Consider the following 24783-nt stretch of genomic DNA (forward strand, 5'->3'; position numbering starts at 1 on the left):
AAAGCATGAAGCTTAACACACACTAAACTCTTTGTAACCGTTTTCCCATCAATGTTATTATCGACACAACATTTTGTACAATCGATTTTTTTTATGCTGACATTCTTCAAATTTCAAAGAAGTCATACATTCATAGTTTCCCGAATCAGTAATGGTAACAATGATATTGAAGCCCGCGTGTAATTAACGTGTTCACATAAAGACTAGACAGCCATTAGGTATCCAAAGTTTCTGATGGGATTATCTACTAAGTACAACGGTAAATGTACATCCTTACATTTTCTCGTTTTAAAGGAAGGCTATAAAAATTTGATTATTGTTTGATACCAGACGCCTCGCTGTTGGGTTGCCACTGGTTACTTTGTCCCAGGCACACAGCTTATTGTTGGTTCAAGAACATATGTACCTCACAATACTGGACTGAGGTTTGTGTCTTCCAGTCTCGCTTCCTAAACTGTCAGGCTGTCAACACCTCGTGAGAAAGTCACTGCAGAGGAAAGCTGTATAGACACATAAGCCAGTTCACAGCGGGTGGTCCAGATATGGTAATTTACCCTATAACAATCTGAAAAAAGTTAGCACGACCACTGTTAAAAACTGTCAACCACGAGTCATGTATATAGCTGGCAAAATATGCGACTGTCAGAGCGCTTTTGTTTGTTTTCCCACCAACTGATACCACGTTGTAAGACCATCTTTATGACAGAAGAGATGGTTTGAATTTTGTAATTTAAATTATCCGTTTTAGAATATTAATATCTTGCATATATGCCGCATCCATAACTCACCGTGTGGCATCTGTTAGACCCTGTGTACAATGAGAGGGTTCCAGCCTACGTCACAACTTCATGTCAAAGATACTAAATCACACGTCGTGAGGTTCCAAGTTTATTAAATTCTACCGTCAGTATCTAAATAACACTCTTGTGGTAAATATGGACTGAGGTGTCGGGCCCTCTGGTAATATGTTTCATATAGCTGTTATATAATTCAGCTGAAGTATAAGCCATATAGGGGCGTGTAAGAATTCGTGTTTATTATATCAACATGCTGCTTCTATAATTAAAGCGCAAGTATACATGAAATACTTATTTTGTAATACACTAGGTAGAACTTTAAATTGGATGTAATGCCTAGAATATCGAATGTCTTCTCTGCATCACTGAAAACTGCGTGATGATGCCTTTGCTTTACAGTTTACCATGTTTGTTTACATAATTCTTGAAACTGATGTTGCTTTGGAAAAAAGTATTGCGGTTTGGAAATGAGTATTGCGGTTTAGAAATGAGTATTGCGGATGAGAAATGAGAATTGTGGATTAGAAATGAGTATTACGGTTTAGAAATAAGTATTGCGATGTCGACTTGGAACTCCCTTCCATGATTTACGAGTGGTATACGAATGTCAGACTTGACGCTTATGTTGAACTTTTTTAACTGAAATAATTAGAACAGTTGAAAAGGATGAACCGATATCCCTGTGCTTGCTCTCTAAAAGCTGCAATTGTGTAGGTAATATATGGATACATTTTGGAACAAAAAGCTATAGCGAATTTGGACAGAAAAGAAATGACATAATGAACATCCTTAAACGTGTTTCCAAGACAACACCTAACAGAAACATCAACAATATTAAGAAAGTATAAATAGCATAAGCAATTGAGACAGAGCCATGTATGCCTGAAAATAAACTGTTAATCACTTTTTACTGTTGCCCCAAACACGCAAGGAGTAATCTATAGGAGAAAAAATTTAATCAGCATCCAAATCATACATTCAAAGTTGGCGTTAATGAAAAATATGTATCTCAGCTGGGTTTTGATTGCAACTCTTCACATGTCCAATGAGGCGATTTTGTTCAGCACGATACATATACAGTCCCTAGACTCGGGGTATCAGCAAAATTGGACACAGCTATATGACTACCTCGATTTCACAAATAACTTATACTCATTGCTAGTTCAGTCACCTTCCTGAAGACGTTTTGTTGAATATTCTTAACTGACAGAACATTTTTTATAGTAATATAACATATAACAAGATCTAAGAAATGTTACAATGCGAGAGATATGTACGCCAAATACGTAAAAATTAAAACTATGCCCCTTGCCGTCGAGGGCCCGTTCTAAGAACGATAAGTTCAAGACAATTGCATTCTTGAAAATGATGAACATCTTTTCTTTTTACACAAGACTGGGCAATTTTTACGACTTACATATGTAAGTGAACAATAGACACACACATGACTTTGTCTCATTAATTTACTTTTATTCTCGACGTGTGCCCTAATATTTTCATACCAGTTTCGTTTGTGTTCGCTTACCAAAGTTATTTTAACCGTCCTTTAAACACTAATGTCTTTATTTTTGTACGAGCGACATTTTCATCTGTTCTCTCATAGGAATTATTGAAGATGCACACGAAATTACCATGCCACTTCAGTGTTCAAAACAATGGTGTAAGTACGACCAATGACCCTCCTGTATTCTATGAATGTGTGATAATAAGCATGTTATAGGTTAGATCTGGGCATAGGCGGAGAAGGCTTGTGCAGTCGTATAAGCTGATGTTTATCATCAAGACAGCTTTGCCACTTGGGACTGAAGGGGAAAGGTGTGTGAGCCGAGGTGGAGTGCACCCTGTGATCTTTGTAAGCCAGCTGAAGTTTTGACAAGACACTCTCTTTATGAGTGACACCGAGTGCGCTCTCCCGGCCCTCCATTCAGAGGCGCTCTATCCATCACTACAGCTATGTTAACTTGGCTCTGGGGAATCCGGGATACGCCTTGATGATCCATCAAACGCCGTGTGTCTTCATATTTTCTGTCTAGGTACTCTTGCTAGTCGTTCATTTTTTTAAGGCCGACTCTGAGAGTTACCCATGAGATTCTGTCCCCCCGGGTATTTCGTATACCCTCTCTTCGATCGCCTTAAAGGCTAGGAACATGGTTGTGTGTGCAGTCTTTGGATTTGGTCTCATCGCCACCCTTAATATTTTGTGAATCGCGACTTCTAAACAAAAAGAATTCTTGATCGGAGTCCAGACTTCTGGCACCAGAAATATTATTACGCTGAAGGGGCAGGAAGGGCGTTTTGTCTCCCGTATACATTGGGAGGTCTTCGGGACTATACCAATCTGTATACCCGGTACGTATAGAGCCCAAGATGCCAGGGGTGTGCCGGGCTGTCCCCAAACGGAACACAGTCATTACACAGTCATCCCATCATTGAACATAGACTTCCCACGCCAACCAAACTGTACGGAATGCTTATCAGCATAATTCAGCATATATCTTTCACACACTATTATCATTTATCGACAGAAGCGGTCAAAGCATATTTACATTGTCGCCTCGTTTATGCTTAGGATTTTTCTTGAATGCCACTAGTTTTATAAAAAAAAGTATGCGATGAATTTAGTGTATACGTAATTTGTAAGAATAATCTGGGCTTGCGTGTCCAGACAACTCAGTTAAGGCCAATAACGCATTGTGACATGTGCCATCGACAAAGTTGGATGGTGACGAGATCCCCGTGGTCGCCATAGAGTCGTGTCCAGGATTCCCATCAGGCACAGAGGTTCCCATTGCAGACTAGGATTCAGCCATAAATATTGATCATGTCCAACCTATTCATGAATACTTTTGTGATTAAGTGGTATACACTTTTACATTTGAGGAGACAAGTGAACCAAACTGGAGAATAGAATCAAACTTCGTATATATCTTTCAAGTATGTATTGGTGGACATGAGATAACACGAGACAACCAGTTTATATGCAGTTACATAAACAGCAAAAAGCCACACGTAGATGTTATACCACTCCCTCACCGACATGTTGTCAAGGAATATTATTTATAAATCTGGGAAGTTTTGTTATACGGTTTAACAAGGCAGTTCATGCTGTGGTCAGAAAGTTCACCTTTTGTTTGCTAATAACGTTGTCAAGCGAGCATTTTGTGGTGTAGGTGTAAACAAATATTGTATTTTTAATTCAAATATATGAAAATTTATGATATGCTTTCATGAACGGAGCAACCTACGCTGTGTTTGAAGTACACAAATAGCTAATTGTTTATTTGCTGATGACGTTGTGCAGCGAGCGTTTGTAGTGAAGGTGTTTGTTCACATAATGTGTATGACTTTGGAAGAATAGCGTCTGTTAGAATCCTGAAGTCTTGACAGACATTCCTCTCATCAATCAGCAGTACGTGTCATGGGAAACTAGTTCGAACAGTGTACACGTCAGCCTGGTAAAGGTAAGTCGATATTACCCGGTTTACCACAAGACTATCAAATGATCTATCCTGTTCACTGCTGCACATGAAAAGAAAATGTAATATAGCTTTTCAGCGAGGAAAGTTTTCGTCTAGAGTACCATTAGTGAGTACTCACTAGGGACCACGGTGCGAGCAGTCAGTGGCCCTATGAGCTCGCATTTCGTTATTCCAGATAGTTCACACTGACCAACATATTTACGGTGGATAGTTTGATGTAGAAGAAGAGGTTACCCATCTGGATTGAAGACATGGTTTTTCGTGTGATGTGTGACACTGAGATTCACATTCTTCACATAAAGTAATTATGGCCGTCTGTCTTTTTTCAGCATCGATTTCAATTATTCCTTCCAGAATAAAGAAAAAGAATACGACAGTATTTTTTTTATTAATTTATTAATTTTTTATAACTTAAATATTATACTGTCGTACATACAATATTTACAATCACCAAAAGATATGTATCATAAGCAAGACAATTATCAAAATTTAGCCTCAATAACGTTTTGTAAAGTTGTGAGCAGCCACTCCGAGAGTAAATCATCGTCGACAGAACTGACTCTAATGCCGTCAAGTAAATAAATGAAGTGGGCCTAAATACCTAATTAAGGAAGCAGTCTGTTTGAGCTATCGTTTCGAACTTGATTTTAAGATATTGTGGAAATATGAATGACCAAACATAAACGTCAAGTAATTAACTGAAACATTCTAGTCTAAACAAACAGACTTGATCCATCAGTTTATTAATGATGGTTCGAAGGTTTCGTTTACGTCTTGCTGCAAGTATTATGTTATCTCCGAATGATTCATGGATGAAATCCTTTAGTTGCCTTTTTCTTCGTTGAGAGAAACTGTACGTGAGCATTAATTCTTGATTTTTTATTTACCTTTATTCGACTGAATATAACAAGTATATTTCACATTTTAAAGATCAAGAATGATTTGGTCATGTAAAACCCTAATAATTTGCCTGTTATTTTACCATTATCTTCGATTTAAAGTCCAAGCACAATGCTGGAAATGCGTACATTTAATATTAATGGCATAGAGAAATCTGATAACGTATATCTTGATGTAACCGAACTAAAAATAATCCAAGCATAAACGTGTAATTGCATAGGTTCCAGAAAATGAAAAATGGATGTAATTAATTAAACGTAAGTTACTTTCTTCTACATGGCCCACAAATATTAACCTTTATTTCATCTGTTTGCAAAATTTCCAAATTTGAGTAATATCTGAAAAAAAAATAGCACAGAAGAGACCACCCTATGATTGCTGTTGATTCACATTTAATAAAGTCGACAAAACTCAAAACTTTCTCACTGGTTCATTGATCATGTCATTGCAAACTGCTATGTTATGCACTTTGTTGTTGTTAATCAAGCTTGCAATGAATATTGACTTATGACTTTGTCCACATATGTACTAAATCAAGTAATAAGAGCCAATGCAAAACAAGAATACAACATTACTGGCAGTGACATTGGAGCATTTTCCTCAGATCGTACATATATCAAGCCAAACGTCGACAGAAGCATTACTTCGTAGGTACTTCGTAGAGTTTATCTAGACGATTGTCATCTGTCTTATGTCTCAAAATACATCATAGCCGAGAATGGCCGTGACTGTGGTGTGAGTTTTATTGACATAGTGGATGGTGAAGGGGTCTAATGTATAATGCACGGACTCGGGCTCTTGACTCAGGCATGGAATGGCGGCCACCAGGAAACCGTCTTGTTTTCGTACACTGGAGAATGGGGCATAGCTCTACTCCTCTTCAAAGCGGCATGATCCCGCGGGGAATTGCACAACTTCATCTGTGTTTACACGATTGTGTAGGCACGGGCAACCAGCGCGGTTTATCTACCTCTAGTCACTTAACAAATTCCGTATGTCACTTATTTCAGTTATTCCTGTCGAAAACAAAGGTTTCTAAAGCTCGTTACAAGTGTAGCGATTTTTGGTTGAAGCTGTTTACGTTACTCAGGGGGAGATAACGCCGTCAGGATTGCTTAAAAACACTTCCTGTAACATTACGAACGTTGTGGGAATTTCCCGAAGCTATCGTGGGCCAAATGTCTGTGCTTAGGTGCTAAGTAGAAATACTTGAGCCTGTCCATAATACTGAGGTATGGCAGTGGATATGTACGAGTAAACATACAATGTTAACTCGCTATGAAGAGTGTAAATTATTGTTGAAATATTCTGTCATTTTGGTCTGATAATATTCATTTTGGTCCGATAACATTCAAAAATTTACTAGACGCTCTAATACACATACCGTATAAGGACATATCTACTTGGGATTTCTCCACTCTCTATACTACGATTCCCCACACGGATGTAAGATATAGAATTTCATCACTAACTGCTTCGGTGTTTAATAAAACCGGTCACCGGTATATTAAGGCCAGAGGCAACAAAGCTTTCTTTAATTCCAACACATACAAGGGTAACCATTCATGGGCTGTTTCCATGTTCATAGAGTTGCTTAAATTTCTCATTAATAATACCTTTGTGCAATTCGGGGAAACCATATATCAACAGGTATTCCGGGTACAAATTGTGACCCCCTTTTGGCCCACCTATACCTGTTCTCATATTCAAGATGTGTCGGCTTTAAACAATCGGTATATAGCAAAGACTGTGAAAGACATTTTTCCTCCTTTGCTAGATTTAAAGTAAGCCACAGACTCTCATACATCTTATTTGGACCTATATATTGTATGAAGACCAAAACGGTTTCCTCTCTCGCAGACTTTACGCCAAGAGGGATGGTTTCATATCTCGCGTGTACGTATCTCGCCTTGTAGCATTTGTTAGATCCTGCGTGTTGTGTGACGATTTTAATCAACGTCACAAGTTGTTACTGCAAAAACTAGTGTGTCAAGGATAGTCCTTCAAACGCATAACACTACAGGTTTCTAAGGTTTACAATGAGTATAACTGTCTTGTAAGTGAATGTGGACAGAGCATGCAGAATCTCTGGCGCTCTGCTTCATGATTCTGTCTAATTCCGCTTAACCCCGGTCTAGGGGGAAGTATACTCATCGTGTTGAATTAGGGCGCCAAGTTGGGGTACATCTTTAGTTATCGACAACTGATATTGTAATATGGTACACGATTAGAATACTAATTTCACTAACGTTATGCATCGTTTTAAGGAATTAGCCTTGCGTTTTTGTTGACCTGGAACGTCCTTATTGGTTGACGGCTGGTATGCGAATGTTTCGACGCATAGATTAAAAAGTTTTCTTTTGAAACCTTATTGACACTTTTCTTTAGAAACATGTCTCATCGCTTTACTCTCAAACACTTCCCTCGGAACTGTTTGTTTAGAAACTGATACACACTATACGCATGTTCAGAATTCAATTCCCGCGATTGGTATTCAAAACATCAGGTTACCAACTGATAAACATGCTTAGTGACCCACCTAAATACCGTTTGCAGCCACTGATCACACTCTCAAATGATGTTCGGAGTTCGAATCCCCCCTCCTTCATAACAGGAACTGTTGGTGATGATGATTTGTGTTGAGAGTTGTTCCATTCTATGAGCGCCAAGGCTAGATGTAAATTCACTTCAAGCAAGCACCACTCCCCAACCTAACACAAGCAACTCAACAGACCTACATGCATTGTACTCCAGCAATAGCTTTAATTTCCCATTGCCGACAGTTCCTTCTGGTGACTCCTCCACCTGTTTTTCCGACGTGCACAGCTTGTTCATTAAGTCTATCATCCTTGATGATCATCCATAGTGAATAACAGATCCGGCATATGGCAATTGTCAGTTGACGAACGACCGTTAATGGTCGAATTAACATGTGTGTATTTACACATAATCAGGACAAGCTGTTCAATGAGATTCACTCGTGGCGAAAGCTACTAGACACAAAACGTGTCCACAGTATTTAATCAACAGTGATGATGGGAGATTAGAAGAACAAGTCAAGGGGTGTTACAGGGCAGATAAACAAATCCAGTTACTGACTGGTTTTGATCCAATATACACAGTATGGGATTTGTGACGATCTCATGTCCCTTTGAATATCGTGGTTTAATAATATACAAAAGTAACACAAAATTGTAGAATAAATACTGAATAAAATTCATGGTTTATTTTATTATTTCTTTCTCACTAGCTTGTAACTGACATTGTGTGCACCTTACCAAATTTTCGAAAATGTGCCTCAAATAGAATGTATAGAGTTGTGGAAAAGACAAACTTAATCGCGCATGTCTTTGGGAAGCTGTCACTTCCCGTCATTAGTTCATCCCATGCAATCATCTGAGAAATGGGTGGCGAGCCATGATGCGGCCGAACCCGTGTGGTCTCGTCATTACCCCGCGAGAAGCTCACAAGTTGCGCGTGAGGCGCTTTCTGTCATGGCGAACAGATGGGCGCTCCTGCCACATGCCGCCCTGCCGCAGATGTACGCAGAAGCTGCTTCTCGCTTTTTCTGCCTTATTTACCAAACTTCCTGTGAGTCGAGCATTTGCTAATTTTCTACAAGGCTTGCTGAGAACAACTGGTGCTGAAACCCGTTAAGAATTTAGGCGTGTGAGCTGCCCTCCGCATCCCACTCCTCCAGGTCCTTTACACAGAGAATGTCTTATGGAAATATGCTTCCACGCAAGTACACATATATACTGGTTATAAGACGATTACATCGCACAGACAATATACCGAATTCTCAGATCTCTGCTAATAATCATCGAACTGGTACACTGTCACCTAAGGGCAACTGATTGACTCTGGAGCCGAATCTTATTTTCGTCATACATCACCTGATATTGTTTGCTGATAAATTTTATGTTCACATGATTGAAATAATATCAAAGCAGAAATATAAACTTGCCATAAGATTTAATCAATGATGATGCCCCATACAGCGAATGTAGCGTAGCATGTAGTGTTTATTGGTTGTATTGGCTTTTGTGTAAGGCTTCTATAAGACCTTAAAAGTTTACAAAGCCACACAGATCTGTATCGTTCAAAGTTTAATTCCGAATTAAAGCAAGAAATGTATTGATTTATTACTTCTTCCCCGTTTGTAATAACTGGGCTTCATGTTTTTGTTCTTTGTTAATGTCTTTTCTTGAATTACTTTCTGCAAAGCATCTTCCACACTTTAAATAAGAAATTTCTAAATATCACCAGCAATACGTTAACACAAGAACACTTCCGGTTGACTACATTAAAGTGTCTCACGGTTTTTCCATGTAGCATATCAACACAAAACGACTCAATAATTTCCAGTAAATTTTTCATAACAGGCGTAAATCGAATTGGTAAAAGTATTTCTTGACTGTAAGGAGACTCTATTTGTTCAAGTTTGTTCCACTTTATTTTCAATTAAAACACTTATAAATATTATTCGGTTTCACCTTCAAATTTTTTTTTTATATCATTTTGTTCAGTTTTTTTACCTTGTCGGAATTGCTTTATGTATCCAGAGATATAAATTAGTACACCATATCGCGGATAGCGTACTGAGGCTATATAAAGGCCAAAATATATGCACAGCTGTATATTCAGTTTGAGCCTAGCGAGAATCCATAGATGCAAACATTTAAGATGAATTTAAATAAACCACGAAACATTGAAAACAAACGGTTGGCATCAAGTGGATGAAGATTCCACCGTATGAGATAGGGAGTCTGGAGGTCTGGCTCAGCTCTCCACCGACTCTTCTACTAATATTTACCGGAATTGTACCATGTTTATTTGAACAGGTGCAAACAAGTCACTTTGCAGGAGAAATCTGCCAGAATCGACAGCTGACTTTTGAGGCTATTTGCATGTTCCCCAATCACCATCGCGGACCACCGACTTGTCTTTAAGCCCATAGCAGCCAGTGAACCCCCCACCTGCATTGACCATGCCGTTTGTAGCCCACAGCTACCTACATATTCCCACCGGTGTTTGTAATTTAAAGTGTCAGAATTCACGTAGCCAATTTTTATTGTCTTAATTAGGCACATAAGGCGATAGGGAAATGTATTTTCTAACAAACTGTGTGCACTGTAAAGTCTGATTAGCAGGGTATACAATTTATACTGGAGAGAGAGAGACTTTAAAGCTGAAAATTTACTTGAAAACACATATAGTATACATATCGTATCCGTATGAATCGTTTTGTATTATCTTTCTGAGCAAATTTGCAAGGCACTAAACAGTCAAGCTGTGTTCCTTTCGACACAAGATACCCGCGTAAAAGTCCAGTTATAAATTACATGAAATAATAACTTTAAGTCAACTGATCAATGTCAAGAAAGGCTAAACGAAATCAGGAATAGATTCACTGGTAAGGCTGCCTGCATATCAATTATTATATGGACGAGTCTGTATTAGGACATTTTATTCATATCATCATATTCATATCGACGTATATCCATTCACCGTAATTCTTTCCCGTTTACGACTACTTAATATAATTGAAAACGTACAGCACAGAAAGTAAAACCAGAGCAGCCACAACAATGTGATACCTGGCAAATGGTCACACGTAACCGGTGAAATGCGAGTCAGAGTTTTGTTCTAACTGTTCATGTAAATGCATAAATAGTAGCAATTTACACGTCCTCCAGCACGATGGCTTAAGTAGAATTAGATTTAAAAAAAGCCGTGATATTGCAATTTGTTAGACGTCTGTGGTCTAGAATTGCTGAAAATGTGTTGTCATCACATTTGACATACACGCACATTAAAACAATACAGGCCTCGTGGATGCTTAGTCCACTAGCAGAATATTCCTTTGCGCAAGAAAACAATAAAATTAGAACATAAAGCATAGAGAGTAAAGCAAAAGCAGTGACGACAGAGTGATACCTGGCAAATGATCAAGCGTAACCGGTGATGTACGGCCTCTTGTCGATTTACCTCAGTCAGGGATTCATTCTAACTATTCCTGTAAATTTTAATCATTTTAAGACTCGTGAATGGCTTTGGAATCCTGGTGATGTTATGCTATTTAATATACGCTATACTCATAGTTTATGTGTAAGTAGAAATGACCATATTCCAACAAAAAAAAAACCACCTTCAGGAAAAGTTTGTTATTCATTTTCTCATAACATAATCACGCAGATTCGATGTATGAGAAAACACTTGACAAGTAAGGTTGCGTGAAAGTGGAGCTTTCCTATGATCTGCCCGGCATCTCTCATTTAAGGCCTCTAATTTAATCCTGATCAACGTCTTTAGATAAATTACAATTCTTGATTGAATTCACTGGCGATAAGTAAATAAATATATATATTCTTAGAGAGGTTTTTCTGGAAGCAGTTATATTTGTTTCTTGTATGTATACGAATATTTCGTTTAAGAACCTCCCTTCTGACTAACCTATTCTTAATATGAATATATGCAGAAATAATTAAAAGAATAATCTTCATCAGGCTCGATCTTTTTATCCACTAAACTAACTAATATACTGAGTATCAAGTAGTTTTAAACATTCCATATATAGTGAAGGCTGACAAAGATATGTATCTGTACGTTCGCTGGATATGAAGGAAACTCGACTCTCCAAATGGTACGCCATATCTAAACTTTTATTTGTACAAGGACCTGTCACGTCGACTTTATGACAAGAGGAATAGTTTCAGTTTTGATATTGTGAGTTCTCCTTTCTTGGATAGCATATACCGAAGGGCCCTGCATATATGGTGTGAACACATTTCGTGTGAACTTGACACCTGACCATTTCAGTCAACGTCAAGTACACTAAAAGCTGCAAAAACTGCTGTGTCAAGGTTATTCTGTCCAGCACTGTAACTTTAAGTTTGCTGTTAAATTCACTTGTAAGTAAAAATAGACACTTTGTCCACAATTGCTGACACTCTAGCTGCTTTAAAATTGTGTCTATTTCCACTTCACAAGGGGGTAGGCGAATGTATGTTCATCGGGTTGAATTAGATCGCCACGTTGGATACATGGACAGTTACAATCAAAGCACAACTGAGGTACATATTTTGATTATTAACGACTTGTAAACTAGCAATGTAGCATTTGGATACTAATTCAATTCATTTGTCAATATGGAACTTTGCTTTCGTATTTCCATGATCATTGAAAACTGTCAACTGCTTTCCTTTGCACGCACGAATCCGTCCTAAACTTGCCTAGTTCTTTGATGGCTTCTTTTGAACGTTGTTTTGGGAACTGACCTTGCGATTATTGAATCGAAACGCCCATTTTGGTTGACGTCGGGTATACAAAGGTTTGTACAGTCAGGGCTGTTGTACTTATTTATATATTTATTCATGAACGTCTGCCTTACATGAATATTTGGATTTATATGCTGTCGGAAAGTCATAGGTGAAGCGACAACATTTCAAAACCCTGAATGTGGAACCACTACACCCTGACATGCACTAATGATGGCCAAGTAGGACTTTTAAGAATTGAATATATGAAATAATGCCAAACTTTCGCAGACCAAGCGGCATAAGGTCTCCTACTGGAATTCACCAACTATCGCCAAATAAGGTGGCAAATTCAGCCTCTGCTGATTTAGTCGCGGCTTTAAGTCAGGACACAGATGTGAAAACAAACAGTGGGCGGTGGGGTGGTATTGAAAGGCTCTGTTCAGTTTCCTCCATCCTCAAACCTGATCGCTGGTTATATATAAATGGACACGTCTGTGAAATATTCTTAAAAAGGCACTCATGAAATAAAAAAAAAATCTATCACGATCAAAGGGAGATAAATGCTGTAAATATCGGTTTATGCAGTATGAGCAAACTTATCTTTCTTGTAGACTGAATAAGTTCTGAAAATGTATCATTAGGCATAATGAAAGAAATGTGTCCTAATGGGGTTGATAATTTGCTGTCTGTATTCCTTTTGAAATCACGAAGAACTAAATACCTAATTAAAGAGCAGTTATACATTATTTATCCAAACAGTTCAAAAAGTGAATGACAATAGTGTAGCGGTGCACATACACTGTTTTGATGTCTACAGAGTATGATGGGTTATTGATTACTTTGAAGCCATTATCCATTGATTAACTTACTGGTAATCTCATAACATGAACTATACGATAACATAACATGAACTATACGATCGAATAATGCTTTGGTCTAAGACTAGTTAGTTACTGATTTTTTTCAAGGGAGGTAATCAGTCGTTCCTATTCCCTTCGGTGGTTGATACATATTTATCTCCTCTTGGTTATTCTCTCTCTGTTGTGTGTATTTTTCCCAAGTTAATTCTATCTGAGCTTCCCATCACAGCACAGTGCGTTCACACAGTCATCACAGTCCGTTCGAAGTGATTTAATCCATGTTTAGGATTAAGTAGCCACTGCTGGGGTCATTGGATACTGGCTGGTGTTTGGGTGTCCTGTAAACTACACACGGCGAGGATGCCGGCAGATGTTGCTGAGTAGACAATAATTGATTGTGGAATTGATTTGTGGAAGTGTATAAGATTTTCACCTCTTTCAATCCATAAAACATGAATGACTTTGGGACAACGCAGGCTTAGCAAACCATGGATAATCCTCTGCCGGGCTTTTCTGTCACAGGAGAGCATGTCTTTCGTCGGCAATCTGGTACGGCTTTCATTCGACTGCGCACGGAGTCGTGCCTCTCTACATGAAGTTATAGATTAGGTAATGGAATGAACGAAGTTCCATGAAAAGCTAGGGCCCAAGTAAGCCAGTCTCTTAAAACTTGACAGTATGCTGATATTTTGTGACACAGGTCAAGAAAAGTATTAACTGAGAATGGCAACACATTATTCTAGTGTGTAACAATCATTTATGATGTGATCAGAAGTTTACATCAGACATCGTTATTGCTTCTGAATTATCCAATCACTGCCTCCATCATTCTCCTGACGGCTGTCATTTGGAATCCGTATTGCGTTCCTGCAAAGACAGAGTGTCACATGTTAGTAAATGAACTTGTGCTGATCGTAATAACCATTTAGTGCCACAGAAAACATGATTTGAATCTTTCATAGCGTGCTTGGTGATTTTCCCGGTTTGCACTGAAATTCACCACTTTTATGACTTCGTGGTCACATAAAACAAAGACTGACCCAGTATGAAATCTTGTAATGCAGCCTTTCAATATCTCATGCTCGGCTGCGACTTTAAGTCAGGAGGTTCGTGAGATAGTTAGATATGGTCCTCAGTGCTCTGTCCTTCGCGGACAAGCATGGCAGCTAATTTACACATTACAGTAGGACATTTCTAACCATGGCTAAGAGCATGAATCAGATTATTATACAAAAAGGAACAACAGCAAAGTGGAAATAATTTAATTACATCCTCTACCGTAATATCAACCGGTAACAAATTAAAATCGGCAAATCACCTTTTACCCTTTATTTATTTATGTGATTGTTGTTTAAAGTCATATTCACGAATGTTTCACTTATGTGATGGCTGTCAATCCGGAGGACACCGGATTTCCCGGCCAGGGTAAACCATCTACCTTTAGTAGGCTAGTTACTGACGAACTTTCACACAACTGGTAGACAAGCGATTCACCGAACGTGAGACAAAGTAAACAAAGTTAGACGTCATCACCGTCAACCGCTTATTGTTACTAAGGTCCAACAATATCCGTTTTCAACCTATAAACATGTGAGACTTAATTGTTATAAGCATTATACTGACTGTAGTATATGCCGGTGTATCCCCACCAGTCCCAGCACCCCAGGGGATTCGTGAGCGAAGAGATCACTTGAGGATACAGGATGAGGATATTATTCAGCTCGCCAACCTCGTTGTAACCGGCGTGACGGGCGAACGTGTTCCCAATAAAATATCTGCAATAGATGAAATCAAATGGATTAAAATCAAAAGAAATTGCACAGAGCAAAGCTAAAACGACACAGCTGGTGGACCCACGAGGAAGATTAGGTATGGATAACACCTCTTGACTGTTAAGTATTCCAAAATATGCATCAAAGTCACTCAAAATCTCGATTAACTTTATTCAACTCAACACTCAAGCCAAGACAATTTGGGAAAATCCACAGTGTGTGGCAATTTAAGTTTGGTAAACCTAATATGGTGAAAAAAAATTTTTACTCTAATACGGTTACATTTTTTCTTGCTATTTACAGGTTTTTTTTACTCCATGTGTACTATAACATTCCGTTTTGTCCTGGTGCTTAATTGTCAGTTGTGCAAGTGCAGTCCACAAGTTTTCCGTTTAACACTCAACCTTATGAACAGCAACCTACAGGGAAAGTTGTATATAATATATGCCGGAACAACGGTGTCAACACTTTTTAGTTCATAAATTCTAGCCTAGTCACACAGTGATTCCCCTGACTGGATAATAAATTAATGCTTGAGCTTTAAAATAGCACATCACAGAACAATTCATGTGTTCTTGATCTGTATGAAAAAAGCACACTGACCGAAGCATATATTACAGCCATATCTGGAACAAACTTAATGTCCCGTTTCCTCGCACAGCTAGCTCCTAAATGCTTCATATGGAAGCTCAGTCATTTATACAGTTTACACTTGTGAAATATAACATCGGCCTCATCTTTGATCCAATTTAATGTGAAGGCTCATACAACTGTATTGTCAAGTATTCTAATAATTACGGTAAGAAATTAATACACGCCTAAATTAAAACAGTGCAACATGCTTATAACATTTTCTTCACTTATTTTCGTTTTCCCCCCTAAATAAAGGGTTCACATGTACATAACACTTAGTCAAGAGTGAGTGAGTGAGTGCTTGGGGTTTAACGTCGTGCTCAACAATTTTCCAGTCATATGACGACGAAGGAATCCTTAGGGTGTATGTAATGTACCTCCTTGTTGCATGGCGGATTTCCACCGTTCTTTTATCTAGTGCTGCTTAACTGAAGTGACTTACCAAAGGTAAGTAAGCCGTCCCGCCCGAGGCATTATACTGATGCGGGTCAAGCAGTCTTTGCACTATCCCCTTCATGCTGAACGCCAAGCGGGGAAGTTACAAACTTAGTCAAAAAACACTGCGTGTTAAGAGATGTCAATGATACGTACCTACCTTGCTGGCACCCATGGAAAGCAATATGTAGCTTGCATTCTGTTACGAAAAATATTGCAGATTAACTGTAGGCCTATATAGTGATCTATATGAGTACATTTATATAGGTTACTAAGGAACAATGCAAGCACAGCATATATATTTCATCAGACAGGTACCTAAAACAACTCACAGTGTTTTCACAAAATATTTTTAGCAAATTACTCTGTGTTAAATGTCCTCTTGAGAGCTGAAAAACCTTCCTTGTGAAATTTGAACATGCACTTCTATGTAATCAATCTAGATAATAAATACTGGCTACTGAGTGTATATGCCTTTTACACATTCCCAGGTTAGTAGTCAAGTAATTCTAAGAAGCGAATGATTTTCCTCGTACACTTTGAAATAGAAATGGACGATTAGTACTTTTTAGTAGTCGTACCAGTAGTTTTGTCCGCACACCCTGAAGGCACGTAGATGTAGCCGATGGTGTCCATGCTGTACATTCCGGGAGTGCTCAGATGAAACATGTCTGATTGGTCAAACTGCAGAAACTGGTGAACATATATATGTATATATATCGACGTCTATATATAGTGCTGCCTCACTGGAACTAACACCTAGTACTTGGTCCAATCCTCATCTTCTTGGTGGCAAGTGATGTTGATGTGGCATATTAAGGTTACCGCTGCAAAATTCTTAAGTATGACTCATTTTGAATTAAACATATGATCTACCGCTTACAATGTAGACTCCCTAGCCACTACGCCAGCGCAACCGGTAATAATGGTTTTGACTAAACATTATTGTTAATTATTTGTGAAAGGTACAAATGAATACCATTGGTTCTTTACAAATTGGTGCAACACCGTATTTGTTCTAAGGAATTCCAGGGATTTCGATTTTACAAAGTTCGAATTGATATGAAACCGAAAAAATCTATAGTTTTATACTCTGTAAATAAACACAAATAATCTTTTACATGTCATACCTGTCCACTTTGAGTTGTACTTGCTGTGGGCTCCTGCAAATAAACAAACTATGACATTACCAGTTTAGCAGTACACTACATACAATTTAGAAAGGTATAGCCTTTTGAAGCTAATTAGTCCGTTCGAATGAAGTTCTCACTGGTTCCATTTTACCTGCCGTGAGGAAATTTTTAATAGGGCGTAAAGTACAATTTAAATCAATAAATAAATCCGCAAATAAATAAATGTCTTTCTTTACTCAGCTTTTGATAAGACAATTAGTTATTCTAGTTAAATAACTATTTGAAAATAATCATTGTGATCTGAGGAGGAAGAATGTCTACTTACTTGCAGTTGACCCCCATAAATATGGTTCAACATGTGGTAAGCAGTCCAGTAGTTGCAATTCAGCAGGTATTGGGGATTAAAACTTGTGCACGGGCCCCCGTATTGTAGAGTTGGCTAAAACAAGAGAGAATCTCTTGTATGTATCTCCGTGAGCAAGATGAATAAGGTACACGTGAAAGGGTTCAGTCCTCGCCTTGGGCAGGGAGTTTGTGTAGATTCTCCGCTTTTACTGTTCGTATGGACAAGTCTTGTGTTCGTTACAGATCACTTGTCTTCCACCAATAACACCTGCACTTCAGCAAATCACACTCAAAGAAAGTTCGACCATAACTTGCCAAAGGTAGGTGGTTTTTCTTGGGTACTCCGGTTCCCCCCCATCCATCATCAAATACAAGTAGTGAAAAATTCTTCAGTATGGCGTTAAGTAATAACCAATCAATCAATCAATCAATCAATCAATCAATCAATCAAAGATGGCGGTGAAACGGCACATTTTGTCTGAAATGACAGAGGAGTTAAATGGTAGATAGTAACGCAGACGACAGAATAAAATTGCACCGCGGACTGTATCTCATATGGTAGTGTAATGTAAAATTCTCATCTCAGATTTCACTGTATAGTTAAGTATTAGTTTGTCTCAGATGACAACGCAGTTTAATAAGACAGTATATCTCAGATGAGAATGAAATGTTATCTCAGATCTGAATTGAAAATAGTTGGTGTAAGTCTTCCTAACCCAAAACACAGATCCCCAAATATAACTTACCACCCCATGTTCAGCGTCCAAATCCAACTTGGTCATGATATTCCCCTGATTTGAGGTGAAATGCTGGTAAAACTCTACAAGCTTTTGCCCAACATCTAAAAAATTTAGAGGATTAAGTTAACCTAACTTAAATTGTACACCGTGAATGAAATTGTAACACATTTAGTTTTGATAGCAGAAGGGCAATATCCCTGGAGAGATCCCAACTACATTTCTGTTGAAAAACGAAGATGATGTGCACTTGTGGATGGCAAATGGAATATAAAATCTCAACAATCATACAAGTAGCTAAAATATACTTCAGCGTAAATGGAATATGTGTACCAACAGCTGTTTTCATGTCAGGTTTTACCGAAGATGAATGAAGCTATTGTGATGTGTGAATCTAATAAAATGGTCTTACCACTGTTTACCACACTGTCTGATAGCCCGTTATAAATGAAAATTTTGTCGTTCGCCGTGTTATTGGTGTTGTCGATGGCCCCGATAACGGCAGCTGATTCCGTCCCTGATATGAGCACCTGGGTGTTGATTAAAGATGGTGATAACGTGCAAAGAGGAATTGTCATCCCAGTTAGTCCTGCGCAGCCGTAAGGCACTATAACAAAAGAAACACTTTCTACATACTGACATTTATATTATTTTGAGCGGTGGGCTGGAAAATTAGCTCAATTCTTCGACTGCAAAGTAATTAATTTACCAGAAACAGGATTTAAAAAATGATAATTCTTTTTTGTGCATTTGTGTATTTCTAAAGAATGTCTGTTCTTCTATCGTACTTGGGTTTGTTCAGTCCCTGCCTCGCAAAAAATCCTCCAGATTTATAGGCCTCCATTGTTCTTGGAGCCGCGGTGCCAATGACCGCTGGACAGCTCGCGCACATCAAGTTCGTTGGCCATCTTTTCCTTCCACATATATGGCACTCACTTTGCAGCTGAAAACCTGTACAGTTTATCAGTTACTTGCCAAAGGTGGGTAGTTTACTCTAGATTCTCTCGTATCCACGGACCACCGTCGTACATGTGATAAATTATTGAGTATAGTGTGAAACCCCAATCCATTAAACCATTAAACGTTAATGTTTCTACTGGGTGCCTCGTGCATACGTTCGCATCCAAGTGTCTTGAGTCCTGTAAAGCCTGTTTCCTGTGAAGTTCTATTCTTTATGTATCGTTTTGTTATCTGCTGTCCATTGAAACTATTAGGCAAGGCGCTTGTTTTTTTTATTATAAGGATTTCTATAAACACTTAAACTTTGACTGAATGAAAAGAGGAGATATTATGAGACTGTGCATGACAAAAATCACCCCAGTCGTATGCATGCTTTTCCTAATATCAACAAAGGGGCCTCCGTGGCTTAGTTGGTTAGCGCGCTAGCGCAGCGCAATGACCCTGGAGTCTCTCACCAATGCGGTCGCTGTGAGTTCAAGTCCAGCTCATGCTGGCTTCCTCTCCGGCCGTAAGTGGGATGGTCTTCTAGCAACCTGCGGATGGCTTTCCCCCGGGCTCTGCCCGGTTTCCAAATAAATAAATAAATAATATCAACAATGGCAGCCAGGAATTAAAGAGGAACAAAATGACGCAAAATGTCTAGTATTCTCGTGCCACACCGCGCTGAATGAGATGACGGACGAGTTAGCGAGAGATACGGGTTCAATCCCGGGTTTGGTCAAACCTAATATTTTAACATGTGCGACTTTGGTACTTACTCGCTTGGCGTCTAGTATAAGGTTATAGGCGGTGATCAACCCGGCGTCAGTATACTGTGACTGGTTAGTTGTGTATTGTGTTCACGGCATGGTGATACATAAGGAGAACACTATAAACATTAGGCCCTGTCTCCTTCAGAGGAGAGCCAGCGTTGAAAGCAGCAAATCCTAGCACGCAAACATCCCATATAATTAAGTTTAACCAAATTTAGGTAAATTGTTTTGATACAAACCTCCCGCCATAACACCCAATCCCATCACGCGACTAGAAAAAGCCGCATGGAACTGAACAGCCATGCTTGCCCCAGATGATAGCCCAGAAACTGACACGGCATTCTCGTCCACATTATAACTTTCTGAAGGAAGCAAAATACAACTATTTCAATCACCTTTTATGACACGAATAGACGAGGCAAAAGGCACTGATACAAATACATCGAGGAATAAATGCAGAATTTAGAAGAAGATTGAACCCGTACACAAAAGAATTAATATGTTATGAGGTATCAAATGCTGTCTTCTGGGTTATTACAGTGTTCGTATTGCCTTCCTTATTGCAATACTGAAATTGAAAATGTCAAGTACACCTCAATCGAATTATGTCTTTGATAAACTTTTTTTATCTCCAAATTTAAAACCGTCTGGCTAATTAACAACACCATTTAACAATGCTAGCTGCAGTATTTTTTATCTTAGTATCATGCATCCGTTAATGTTAAAACTGATCGTTTCTCTCGTCGACAACTGGTTTTAGCACATCATGTAAAATTAAAAAGTAAAAAACTCACCCAACGATGGTGGTCCGAAGGAAGGAAAGAAAAAACAGTAACCCGTTTGCACGGTGATTGCATGGACTAAGAGCCCAAGCTGTGTTAGCTGCCGCATATTGACCCAAAGAAGGACGTATAATGTGTATCGTCGATCCGTTACCCTGACGGTGTAGTCACCCCTTATACAGTGTGCAAAGGGCTTCTTATGCAGTGTGCAATGGGCTTTTATAACTGCTGTTACGCTGTTAGTTTTAGTGACGTGGATTATTTGCCAACCAATCTAATCGATTCTGCATTAAGTAATTTCGATGCTGATCTTTTTGTTCCTGGTGGTGCTCTCCAACTGAACATCAAATATAAAGTAGGCTTATTCTGCTTCAAAATAATGGCAAACATTGCATACAAGAATAAAGACATAAAATCTAATATTTATGAACGCATGTTAATTTACACGTTTCATCCAAGTTAGCCCGAGTACAATGAGATGACTTCTTGAGCTAAAAATAATAATATCAAAACTTTTAAAATAGTACAGAAAAGTAAGTGAGCCAAGCTTTTTATTTTCTGTAGTTAGTTTATAATGGCGGGTGTATGCGCTTGTTGTAATAGAAAGATGAGATAGTAAGCCATACTGACTTGTGGATGAAATGTACACTGTGGTCCAGGAAAATATATTGGTATTGGCTCTTACAATATAAATCGATAATTTTTAATTCGGTTTGTGTTTTTAAAGAAACAGACAACTCAAGGATTTTACACATGTATTATTTAAAAAAAAAACACATGCTTTGTTGTTTGTTGAAAATTGGGTCTTTAAATGACCAGTAATAAAGTGAATACCATTTTAAAAAAGCAAAAAATAAAAACCTATGTACACAAGAGGGTCGCGTTAATTCATTTTTGTGCACAGTCGATGTCCTATTTTAGCTAATCATTGCTCAGTCTTACGGAGGCTGCTCTTTCCTGCTTTGAATGTTTGAGTTCAACCCATTTGATTTACCTGGAGCGTTAGAGAGCTCAGGAGCATTGGTGATAACAGACACATCTAATGGCAAGACAGATAATTTGATGACAGTTATCTCTCTTGTGATATTATTAAAGATCGTCCTTTCTATGCACGAATATTTTGGATTCAGGCATAGTCTTCACCACGATTGTCCTTTCCTTTATAGATATTTTCATCATAGGGAAAATAACCAAATGGCTTTGTAATATTAATCATGTGAGCATTGGATTGAAATGTGTATTACGAAAGGCTTTTCAAAGTGCACATGTGTGTAGATATTCCCTTCATGACCTGATCAGAGAGATTTTACCTCATGAATAATGTCTTAGGGCGCCTTCACGCCTTCAACTCCCCTTTCAGACGCCTCTCGGGTTTGAAAACTTAAAGTAAGATGGAGTGGTTATCACTGAAAACTTGCATCTGTGTTGGCCAATATACAAAATATGGTCAAAATTATTTGTAGTTCACTTACACTTTCCGTGGTAATAGTTTCTTATGAGTATTGAAACCTGTTGTAAGTACCACAGCATAGTTCCTCGTGTCCCAGCCGGTATTGCTCGACCTGGCTATAAAAATCAATCTTCCGTGGACTGCAAAAATCATGCAATCATTGGCTAATCTTTTTAAATAAAAGATTTTTGGCAAATGGTTTGTTTGATGTTAAGTGTTAAGAGACATATTTCAAAACCGTTGTCGCCACTATATGCACAGCTGTTCTTAGTATCATTTGGGGATCAGGGATAAAGCTGTTAAAGTACACGTTATTAACAAAGTGTAGTTGGGCAGATTTTGTGGTGATAGGCTGAATGGCTGAGGAGTGAAGCGTGGTGATAAAAAAGACGAAACAAAACATACTCCGGTGTCTCGAATAAGGTAGACTTGATAATTTGCTGAAAATATCATAGAATATATATAGCATATATAGCATATAAACAAAAGAAATGCTTTGCACATGTGAAGTAAGCGCATTGTTGATAAAGAATGCCTATACTTGTTGTTCTTGATGTTATACTTGTGCAGATGTTCGGCACACCTCCGTCATAGCTATACGTAAATCCACTGCAGACAAACGGACAATACTCTGTATTTCTCTCTTACACTGTGTGCGTCAATGTGAAAAATCTAGCAGCCAAAACAAACAACCATTAACCGTAATGTTCCGGGTCAATAGTCCGCAAAATCAATTTCCAAAACAACGTTCAACACAAACTACCAAAGATCTAAGATAGTATATAAAGTTGAAAATACTTTAAACCCAAAGACGGCATTAATTTCATTTATTATCACTAGTACCGGAATTAGTGATTCTGCCCAGCGTGAGCTACAGCCTCTAACAGTGTTCCCACCTATTATCACAAACACTTACCTAACTTTGGTACACATGAGAGATAAAGCAGACAGTTAACTGTGCGAAAGAAAAGGAATATGTATGAACCAAATTAATTTGCATTCTTCGTGCTGATTAGCAAAGCGGATCAACTCAGTATTTCTGGCAAACATATAACAGCTGACTTCATTGGTCATCTAACAAATCCATGGCGACTTTGGTTGATCCTTGTTCTCTTGTACATTTACAGCCATTTTGCAGTACAGCCAGTTTGCCGGTACAGGCAGGATTTTGCCCACAAATCCTCATCAGCAAGACACGGATGAGCCATAGACTAGAATGCAGGTTTCGGCCGAATTACTTTGGGAGTGAAAGGTTCTCCATTGCAATATAACCAGCGATAAGCGTGGTGGATTCGCATGTACAAAGCGAGACGACATCCCGTTAACTACCATTACAAATATAGTAACCATGCACGCTCTGTGCTTCTCGAGGAGTGATGCTTTTTGACGCCCACGGTATATTCTGCAGCGCACACAGATGACATTTGCATATTTTAACATTTTCGGCCTCAGAGATCGACATGAAAGAGATATTAAATTTATTCTTAAGCACCTGATTACATGCGGTTGTTAAACACTTTGTCAGATCTACGTATTTTATCATTTTTTAATGTATTGAAGAGATTAATCCACTTTGCTTTCCTGAAATGAATGAACATAGGTAAGTGAACATGGGTAAGTGGTTCTCAAAAGGGTCGTTTAAAGAAAATACTCAGAAAAAGTCTGAATACAACATGCTGACACGATTTGCAGGGAATTTACTTTGCCATGAATTTCCCATGCATAAGCCTTTGGAAAAGGAGATCGTGCTACAAACCTTCAGGCGCACATGTGAAGAGTTGGAATCCAAGCCATTGCATCACTCTATTATTTCGTACATACATATTTCGGTGGAGGTGGAGTAAACAAATCTGTGTTGGTCCGGTTACCGGGTAAACCTAACCCCATAACATTAGCTGCCACCTTTGTTCCTACATGTAAGTGCAGATGTTGACAGCTAATAATATAATCAAAATGGCGGTAACATTAATATGAAATCTGAGATTCCCCTCTCTCACCTTTCCCCGTTTAGCTGCAAGACTATACACGCTTTGCATTGGACCGGTTACAGTTCAGTTCACCTTTCTAAGGCTAAATGATACGTATCTATTTCTGACCAGGTTTTGACTTCGATGTAGCCGCGGATATGCCAGTTAATGTTTTTGTTAAGAACACAATCAGAGATTTGTAGTGATGGGATATTCATGTAAACAATAAGATAAATAACATTGACTACGCTGGATAAAGTCAAGGGCATTTGTCTTACAGGAATATATGAATAAAGGCTTTACGAGAAAAAAATCAGCCTTAGTCAAATCATCCAGCGCTTAAGCGTTGGAGAGAAAAAAATGTTAGCCAATCACGTGGAAATAGTCAGTCCGGCGTTAGGGGTTGAATGAGTTGAGGCTACCTCTCGTACACATCTAATTTGCAATACGCACCTCAGGACGATCTTCATCCGAAACACATCGCGGCTCTCTAGACCATGTAGATTCAAATGGTCAAGA

General features: G+C 38.5%; 1 protein-coding gene across 1 annotated transcript; it reads right to left on the bottom strand.

Annotated features, from left to right (window-relative positions):
- Window positions 1–13890: 13890 nt before the first annotated feature.
- On the bottom strand, window positions 13891–21011 carry LOC135462048 (poly(3-hydroxybutyrate) depolymerase-like). The gene is made up of 10 exons (XM_064739388.1): window positions 20860–21011; window positions 20305–20427; window positions 18766–18960; window positions 18363–18457; window positions 17597–17710; window positions 17269–17301; window positions 16720–16831; window positions 16295–16337; window positions 14922–15073; window positions 13891–14165 (listed from the first exon to the last, which is right to left on the bottom strand). Exons 1-10 carry the CDS (start codon window positions 20954–20956, stop codon window positions 14104–14106), a joined length of 1026 nt encoding a protein of 341 aa, XP_064595458.1. The 5' UTR covers window positions 20957–21011; the 3' UTR covers window positions 13891–14103.
- Window positions 21012–24783: the final 3772 nt, after the last annotated feature.

Source organism: Liolophura sinensis, chromosome 1, assembly GCF_032854445.1.
Source record: "Liolophura sinensis isolate JHLJ2023 chromosome 1, CUHK_Ljap_v2, whole genome shotgun sequence".
Classification (NCBI taxonomy): domain Eukaryota; kingdom Metazoa; phylum Mollusca; class Polyplacophora; order Chitonida; family Chitonidae; genus Liolophura; species Liolophura sinensis.

What these genes read in the sequence shown, in the direction of transcription:
- LOC135462048 (XM_064739388.1), bottom strand. Translation starts at nt 20,956, where the DNA reads ATGCGGCAGCTAACACAGCTTGGGCTCTTAGTCCATGCAATCACCGTG. An exon ending in CTTCGGACCACCATCGTTGG is followed by an intron (nt 20,428 to 20,859) that starts GTGAGTTTTTTA and finishes TGCTTCCTTCAG; the next exon opens with AAAGTTATAATGTGGACGAG. An exon ending in TGGACGCTGAACATGGGGTG is followed by an intron (nt 17,711 to 18,362) that starts GTAAGTTATATT and finishes CTCTTGTTTTAG; the next exon opens with CCAACTCTACAATACGGGGG.